The 9,377-nt window shown below is 34.9% G+C and overlaps 1 protein-coding gene across 1 annotated transcript; it reads left to right on the forward strand.

Moving 5' to 3' along the window:
- Positions 1-7,250: 7,250 nt before the first annotated feature.
- LOC113295766 (probable LRR receptor-like serine/threonine-protein kinase At1g56140) lies at positions 7,251-9,153 on the forward strand. Its single transcript, XM_026544092.1, has 6 exons — positions 7,251-7,424; positions 7,526-7,656; positions 7,758-7,968; positions 8,096-8,327; positions 8,460-8,610; positions 8,791-9,153. Exons 1-6 carry the CDS (start codon positions 7,283-7,285, stop codon positions 9,151-9,153), a joined length of 1,230 nt encoding a protein of 409 aa, XP_026399877.1. The 5' UTR covers positions 7,251-7,282.
- The last annotated feature ends 224 nt before the right edge of the window (positions 9,154-9,377 follow it).

Below are 9,377 nucleotides of genomic sequence, written 5' to 3' on the forward strand. Positions count from 1 at the left end.
TCACACAGACGTGTGGGGATTTGTTTTGCCCAATGCTAGATGTCTCCTATATATAGTCTTCAAATCAGGGTTTTTCCTTAGTCACAAAGCAATCAATATTCACCGTTAGATGAAAACCTGATTTAGATTCAAGCTAATATTTCTCAACCGTTAGATCGAAAACTTATCTTGTCACACACATTTGAGATATACGTTTACTGGGTTTGTGAAAACCGTGCCCAAACGTGTACGTGTATGTTGGTTCAACATAGTAACCCAAAAGGTCAACCATATGAGCATTTCATATTAACCTTGTTCTTCTTCACCATAACTAGTTCAATTGACTCAAATAAACTAGTTAGAGAGTTGTTCAATTGATATGAGATCTTATGTAACTACACAAGACACAATTGAAACAAAGATGATTCGATTCGATTGAATGGTCTCATGAACTTTATAGCCACGGTTTGCCTACTGCATTCCTTAGTAATTTAAGTTTCATGTTCAGAGCACATCTTTAGATCATAACCCACTCAAGTACGCAAAGAAGTTCGCGGACTTAAGGCAACCGGCAGAGTTTTCCAAACTCAGCAGAAAATCTCGGCAAGGAGCTTCCGCCAGTTCGCGGACTAAACACGCAAACGAGTTTTTGGAAAATCCCAGCAGAAATTCTCGTTAAGAGAACTTTCGTCAGTTCTCGGACTTGGAAAATCCAAAGTTCGTAAACTTCGGATTAAGGAATAAGACTTATGCACATATGTGTTACCACAAAATGCTTATATCCATCATTGGTTATATTGACCTAAACTCTCATTCCAACCATTGAAACATTCTTAGAGGACGTTATATAGTTGTTACACTATTTCTCGTCAAAGCGATTTTCAAAGTGATTGAAACAATATGACTTTCATCATTAGGTGAAGATAAACCCGATCAAAGCGAAACGCTTTACCAACACATGATTTCGAGATATAGATATGCGAGATATACTCGGCTCGAAATATCAAATGTGTATGATCTAGTCTATATAGCATACGACTTTTGTCTCATAAGAAGTAGGAGATATAAGAGATAAAATTTTGAGTGATAGATAAGTTCAAGTCTCCACATACCTTTTTGTTGATGAAGTTCCACGGTTCCTTGAGTAGATCTTCGTCGTTGTATGATGAATCACCATGTAGACTAGAAATCAAGACTCATAGTTAGATTTCTCATAACTAGAAGAAAGTGAACCTCAGTTGGAGCATGCATATACTGAGAGACATGATTGGCTCCAAAATATATGTCAGGTCTTGTGAGTGTTAAATATTGTGGTTTTGTAAAGATTGGGGTTATCAAGTAAAATTTCATCCGACCGAAGCTTTAGCAACCTTAATCAATGGTGTATCACAAGGCTTACATTCAAGCATGAAAGCCTTACCAAGTAGATCTAAAGTATATTTCTTTTGTGATAGATTAAAAAAATCTATATGCCTAAGAAACGATGAATATCACCAAGTAGTTTCATAGAAAATCAAACATTCAAACCTTGAACCAATGAGCTAATCAAAATATCAGAATTACTAGTGGGTATTATATCATACAAATAGAGTAAGAGCTATCTCAAAAAAAAAAAAAAAAATTAAGAGCACCAACATGTCAGAATCAGTTGTATCAATAAACATAAAATGGTCAAGAAATGTATAGATTGCACAAATTCATAAGAGAGCAAGAAATTTTTAAATTTATCAAACCATGCCCTTGATGCATGTTTTAATACGTAAAGACTTCTTTCCAAACGACAAACATGTGAGTGAAAATATGGATTGATATATGTAAGGGTGGATGTGCCATATAAACATGTTCAAGAAATACACTATGCAAGAAGGTTTTAGACACTCTAACTGCTTAATAGACTAATTATACCATTCTCACAGTTGTAGTCTTTACAAATGGACTAAAAGTTTCAGTAAAATCAGCTACATCTTTTTGAACATACCCCTTTTAAAATCAACAATCTTGACTTATATCTCTCTCCAGAACCATACGCTTTCAATTTAATTTTTTATACCCATTTACAACCTAGTTTATCCATATGTGGTTCCAAGTTTGACATATTTCCAATTATCATTGTGAATTAATGCCTCATATTCAAGCTTTATTGAAACATTCTCAAGTACCGTAACATATAGTTGGTGTAATCCAACTTGATAAAAACAAAATTTGAGATATTAATAAAAGGTAGAGAAAAATTTGCACTGACAGAAGCCGTAGCGGAAAAACTTGTGACATTATTATTTGTAGACCAAAGATTCAAAAAACTTTGTTGTTAACTATGAGGCTGTTGATTTGCCATGCTTCTAGTAGTAGTCATTAAAAAATTCCAAGGAATCACATGAAGAAATCTGTGATATATTTCAAATCCGAATCAAAAAATTGAATTTTTTTTTGAAAAATGGTGATGAAGACATTGAAAATTGATGTCAAAAGATAAAGAATGATCTGAAGATGTTGAAAATAATGATGCTTCAAAGATTTAATGAAAAATTTTAAGAAAATTTGGATCAGCCCTTACTGATACCTTGAGAAAACCAGAAGAAGTGAGACAGTGGCGAAACTGGAAATCTAATGCGGGAGTGGCTTTTGGGCTTGAGCGTTTTCATACACCTGACTTAAGCTTATCGGTTTAGACCTAATTCAATCACCTCAACCGAAATAGGTAGTCAAAAAACAGGTTGTTTGGGTTTTGGGGGTGGCTCAAGCCAGGTCTAGCCTGGCTGTAGTTCTGCCCCTAAAGTGAGAACATCTATTCTATTATATAAGAATCATGTTATTGGGGCTTTAGAGTCAATGGGTTGTGGGGGATTTTTTGAGTTCTAACATCCTAATATAGATAGGGGGAAACTTAACTAATAGTAAAGGTCAAATATATCCTTTTCAATAAACATATTATAAAAAAAAATCTAATGTTCTTCTTTTTCTTCTTCTTTTCTTCTTCATTTCATCATGATTTCATCATAACGAAAATGATGATCATAATTTCATCATGATGAAATTATTAAAAAACTTAAATCTATAATTCAACTTTCTTTCTTCTACTTCTTCTTCTTCTCCATCACATGGTGATTTTTCCACCATAATTTCATCATAGTTTCATCATGATGAGAACGATGATCATAAAGAAAACCCAAAACTATTATCTTCTTTTTCTCCTTCTCATTCATAGATCATAATAAAGATGGTGATCATCAAAAAACAAAAAAAAACCACCATTTATTTTTGCTTTTAGATGGTTAAAAAATATGATTTTATGAATTTCGGGTTAAAAAAAAGAAGCTTCTGAAGGTGTTTACGGCTGGGAGTTCTTAGATTCCCAGCCGAAAGTAAATGTTTCGGCTTGGTTTTCCAACCGAAATTAGTTTTCTGTTTTTTTTTTTTGTTTCCAGAACCAGTTACGGTTAGGAAAACCTAGCCGAAACTGTTGTTACGGATGGGAAAACCCCGCCTTAACTGGTTCTAAAAACAAAAATAATCAGAACAATGATTTCGGCTAGGAGTTCTTTATTTCCCCGCCGTAAATAAAAAATACGGCTTGGAACACCATCATTTCCCAACCGTTTTTGCGTTCTACGGTTGGGTCGACAAATATCCTTGCCGAACAAGTGTCCGTTGCGGCTGGGTTTTCCCAGCCGTAACTGTTTCTGAAAACCAAGAAAAAAATCGAAAAAACTTTGTCGACAAATTTTCCCGGTCGTAAATCTAAGAATTCCCAGCCGTAAATACTTTTAGAAAAAATTTTTTCACCCGAAATTCATAGAATCATATTTTTTAACCATCTAAAAGAAAAGATAAATGGTGGGTTTACTTAGTTTTTTCTTTCTATGATGATCATCATCTTTATCATGATCTATGAATGGGAAGGAGAAAGAGAAGATAATATTTTGAGTTTTTTTGATGATCATCATCCTCATCATGATGAAATTTTGCTCATCATCTTTTCACAATTTATGAATGAGAAGAGAAGGATGGGGAGAAGATAATAGATTTAGTTTTTTTTTTATGATCTTCATCACGATGAAATCATGATCATCATCTTCATCATGATTGTAAATGAGAAGGAGAAGATTATACATTTAGGATTTTTTTTTATGAATAGTGAAATTTAAGTAAGGATATAATAGATATTAGGAATATGATGTGATAAGGGATAACCTCATTTGCTATTCCATGACCCTAAAAAACCCCAAAAGACCATCGACTTTCCAACCCCCAATAATAGGATTCTTATATAAAGCCAACTAGCCTCATGTAGCGAGGGGAAGTTGCAAATTGTGATTTCCAAATATACCCCTGCTCCTAAAAAAATATGTGTACATTTGAATAAAATCAGTGAGGGTATAATTGTAACCTCTTCAAATTAACCAGATATGTTCTTTTGATATCAACGATATAGAATATGATGGAAATGAATTCTGCCATTCCATGATAAAGATTCAGGTTCCAACAAATGTTTAAAAAAAACAAAATCAATCCCTAAAACAATTTCATTATCTGCAATCATTTTTCTTCTTTGTTTCTACTGCTCCCACTCCTTCAAATTACTTCAATTTTTTCATTGATTTAAAGATTCAATCGATTTAATCCAAGGAAACAGTGCAACAAAAAGTAGAAAGGAAGAAGGCAACGATGATAACCCTAGATTTTGCTTTTCACAGTAAATTCAATCAAAATCACTTTCGAAAGAAGAGAAAACAAATGAACTCTAGGTTATCAGGGGAGAAATACATGGGAGAGAGAAAGAGCAGTAAAGATATTAGGGAAGAAAAAAACGCAAAGAGAAGATTAGGGGAAATAAAATTTTGATGGTTCTATTATGTACATTAAAGTGTGAGTTAATTAACTTACTCCCACTTATTGGATCATTTTTTAGCCATGATCTAGCACGTGCATATGCACGTGCGGACACTCTTGTTATTTAGAATGTCAGAAATGACCAAGTGTTATGGGCATGAGAAAACCAGAGAGAAGTTACCAACAATATATATAGGGTTAATTTGCGTTACCTCTCCTGGAGAAGAACATAATTTGAGTTACCTTCCCTATAGAACAAATATTAGTAAAATCTTCTCTGGTCACTTTTTCCATCCAAACCCGGTTAGTTGAGAAGATCATAATTTGAGTTACCTCCCCTAGAGAAGATCATAATTTGAGTTACCTCCCCTAAAAGCATCCAGCTGTACGAAGTAGCTGACTCAGCTAACCGGGTTTGGATGAAAAAAGTGACGAGAGGAGGTTTTACTAACGTTTGTTCTGTAGGGGAAGTAACTCAAATTATGATCTTCTCCAAAAGAGGTAACGCAAATTACCCCATATATATATATATATATTAAGGAAGTTGAAGATCGATGGGTTTCCTATACTACTTAAAGATTGATAGGTTTCCTATACTATAAGAGTCAATACAAGTCAACATAAGAAGATTTGACTCTGTACTCAACAGTATATCAAGTCGGTCGTTGCAATCTGTTTTTTGAGATCTTTGTCTTCTGATCGTTCAAAGTTCAATCCTCGTAGACAACAGTCACAACACATTTTATCGTCTGGTCTTTTTTAGGTGGGTCCATGTCTGTTTGGTCCTTTGGTCAAACGCCTTTACTGTTTGGTCCATAATTATTTAAAAATATTAAACTGACAAAATTACTCTTCTGTGTTAATTTTTACATATTTTCTTTTAGCAGTTCATTCCAGAAATGAAATCCATATAAAAACCTAAAAAAACAGACTTCATTCCAGAAATGAAGTCCATATAGAAACCTAAAAAAACAGACTTCATTCCAGAAATGAAGTCCATATCAAAACCTAGAAAAAACAGACTTCATTCCATAAATGAAGTCCATATAGAAACCTAAGAAAACAGACTTCATTCCAAAAATGAAGTCCATATAAAAACCTAAGAAAACAGACTTCATTCCAGAAATGAAGTCCATAGAAAAACCTAAAAAAACAGACTTCATTCTATAAATGAAGTCCATATAAAAACAGACTTCATTTCTAGAATGAAGTCCATATAAAAACATCAGCAACATCATCTTCATCTTCTTCGACGTCTTCAATAGCAGCAGCAACATCGTCGTCTTCAAAAACACCAACATCAACATCATCTTCCATCGTCTTCATCAAAACAGATCGGGTTCATCTTCATTGTCGTCGTCGTCTTCATCAAAACAGATCGGCGCCGTCTTCATAAAATAGATCAGGTTCATCGGCGTCTTCATCGTCAACAGCAACAACAACAACAGATCTTTATCTTCTTCATCTTCTTCATCATCATCAGCAGAGACAAAAACATTTAAAATCAAGATCGTAATCAATAACAACAACAACAAACACCGTCTTCAACAACATCATCAACATCATCTTTATCATCTTCAACTACAACACATCATCATCTTCAACAAAACAACAACAAAAAAAAAACAACATCATCTCGTCTTGGTTGCGTTCAACAGGAGCAGAGAAAAAAGATTCGAGAGGAAAAAAAAACTAAATTTGGAAAAGAAGAGAGAATGTGAATATGAAAAATAAGATATTTTGCATTGATTTTTGTATATATGTGGTCTCCTAGGACCAAACCATTATTTTCTATGACCAAACAATAATATAAAGGTATTTCTGCCACTACATGATAACATTTACATCATCCATGACATCATCATAGGACCAAACTATAATTTATATTACCAAATAGGACCAAACAGACAATTGACTGGGTCAATTGGACTAGACTTTCTCTAATATATTATTTATAGGAACTAATGGTATTTCCTACCTTTTTAAAAAGCAAATCCAATGGGACTGAAATTTCGTGGCCGTCTATATGCCTGCAAGACAGTACAGACATACGAAAGAATGATAGTTGTTGTCTCCTTCGAAAAAATTTGATTATTCGTCTATTCCCACGAAAAAAACTGGTGTTTACCTTCGAATTCCAGCTAACGTGATCGATTATTACTAAGTCATTCATACATTTCATTTTCTCTCTTCCTCAACTCTCGGCATTGATTCTAACATGCCAGAGGAGAAGAAGAAAAATTAGTAACAGTACACAAGCTTCACCAGTGGTTGTGTAATGGTTACTAGTTTGAAGTAACAAAGATGATCCGAATAATTACAGAAGAAGAATGCAAGTTCAACTCTGAGCTACCAATTTTTTATTTTGGTGCAATATATATCTTGATTAAAGTTTAACTTCAACTGACATTATTTTCCGATGTCAATGTTTGCAGTGCTTTCTCCGTCTGGCCAGTCACAAAGCTCAAAACCAATGAATCATAACACGTTGATTTACGTTCTTTCGGGAGGGTTAATACTGCTTTTCATTTGCTTGATCTTGTTAATATTGTTTCGGAAATTCGCCAAGCCTGTGGAGTTGAAGGAGATAATTTTGCGAAGTAAACGAAAAATGGGTGAGGATAATTAATGTTCCCAAAAATTGGAAAATATTTGCAAAGTAAAAAAAAAATTGTTGTAATTTTTGTTTTAACCATAATTGGATTTTGATTTGCAGCTGCACCTGACTACTTCAGCGGTAATCTTAGAACGATAAGTTATTTTGATTTTCGGACTTTGAGAAAGGCGACAAAGAATTTCAATCCTGCGAACTTGCTTGGAAGTGGTGGATTTGGACGGGTGTATAAGGTACAATAGCATAACATTTCATTGCGAACTAATATCTCCAGATCAAATATTTGCCCTATAGTATCCATTAGAAATCAAGAGTTGCATTTGTTTGTTGACAGGGAAAGCTAAGGGATGGGAGAGCAGTAGCTGTCAAAAAATTGTCCCAGAAATCCGAACAAGGTGAACCGGAATTTCTCGGAGAAGTGAGGATGATTACGAGTATCCAACACAAAAACTTGGTTCGACTTCTGGGGTGTTGTTCAGACGGGTCTCAACGACTTCTTGTATACGAATATATGAAGAACGGAAGCTTAGACAGTGTATTATTCGGTACGCATCTGTGTCAATTTTACTTGCGCATACATTTTATCCATTGTTAAGCTGGGTACAGTAATCTAGTGTACATTGAAACAATCTAAGCTTATAACTCATTCAAACATATTCCATGCGACAACAGGAAAGGGTGAGCATTTCCTCAATTGGAGCACAAGGTACCAAATAATTCTTGGCATTGCTAGAGGGTTGCAGTACTTGCATGAAGATTCACATATACGGATTGTTCACCGTGATATTAAGGCAAGCAACATTCTCCTCGACGAGAGACTCCAGCCGAAAATTGGAGACTTTGGGCTAGCAAGGTTCTTTCCTGAAGACGAGGCGTATTTAAGCACCAACTTTGCTGGAACCCTGTAAGCCTTGTTTATATCGTTTTTAGTTGGCTTGTTTGAGTGCATATGACTGGATCTAGTCCTAGTTGTGATATAAAACAAAGACGAATTGGAGATGATTATTTATTTTATCTCCATTTGTGGTGCTCCCAGGGGCTATACTGCTCCAGAATACGCCATTAGAGGAGAATTAACAGAGAAAGCAGACATTTACAGCTTCGGAGTCATAGTCCTTGAGATCATCAGCTGCAGGAGAAACACCGATCTTTCTCTATCTACGGAAATGCAGTATCTCCCGGAATATGTAAGCCTAAGTGCTAATCAGTTCTAGTCTTTGCAATTTTTGCTTCATTCTCTTATGGTTGTCTATCTTACTGGAGCTGGCCAGATATTCGGCTAGTAATCACCTTAATTTCACCCATATATCACCTTAGTTTAGATTGTTGCAGTTGAAATTCATTTCTTTTCGAAATTTTTTTTGTAGGCATGGAAGCTTTACGAGAGATCCAGAGTAACAGAAATAGTTGATCCGAAGCTACAAAAAGACGGGTTCGTCGAGAAAGATGTATTGCAAGCAATTCATGTAGCTTTCTTATGTCTTCAACCTGATCCTAGTTTGAGACCCCCCATGTCAGACATTGTTGCAATGTTAACTTGCAAAGTAAATTTAGTTTCAACTCCTACTCCAGTGAAACCAGTGTTCTTGGGTCGCAAAAGACCAAACAGCGACAACGACATCAAAACAAGTACTCTTCATCATACATCAAGGGAGACTGTATCTACTGAAATATCCTACCCTTCACCTCTGTTAACTGATTCCACTCTCTCCATAAATATCAGACCCTAACATGAAACGAATTGTTTTGTTCCAATTAACTGCAAAATTGGAAGCATGTCCATTTGAACATTCTGTTGATTATTCGTTGTGCTTTGGATTAAAGCGATAGACTAAGAACATTTTGTACTGGTTCTTGTAAACTTTAATTAAGAACTGTTTTGATGAATATATCAGCATAGTGCCTGTTTTATGATGCAGCATTCAACTTTAACTAAGTATAGAGGGACTCGAGA

The sequence above is a fragment of the Papaver somniferum genome, chromosome 7 (genome assembly GCF_003573695.1).
Source record: "Papaver somniferum cultivar HN1 chromosome 7, ASM357369v1, whole genome shotgun sequence".
NCBI lineage: Eukaryota > Viridiplantae > Streptophyta > Magnoliopsida > Ranunculales > Papaveraceae > Papaver > Papaver somniferum.

Excerpts from the sequence above, each read along its gene's own strand:
- LOC113295766 (XM_026544092.1), top strand. The coding sequence starts at position 7,283 with ATGAATCATAACACGTTGATTTACGTTCTTTCGGGAGGGTTAATACTG. Across the intron at positions 7,657-7,757 it reads GATTTGGACGGGTGTATAAG|GGAAAGCTAAGGGATGGGAG; the intron begins GTACAATAGCAT and ends GTTTGTTGACAG. Across the intron at positions 8,328-8,459 it reads ACCAACTTTGCTGGAACCCT|GGGCTATACTGCTCCAGAAT; the intron begins GTAAGCCTTGTT and ends TGGTGCTCCCAG.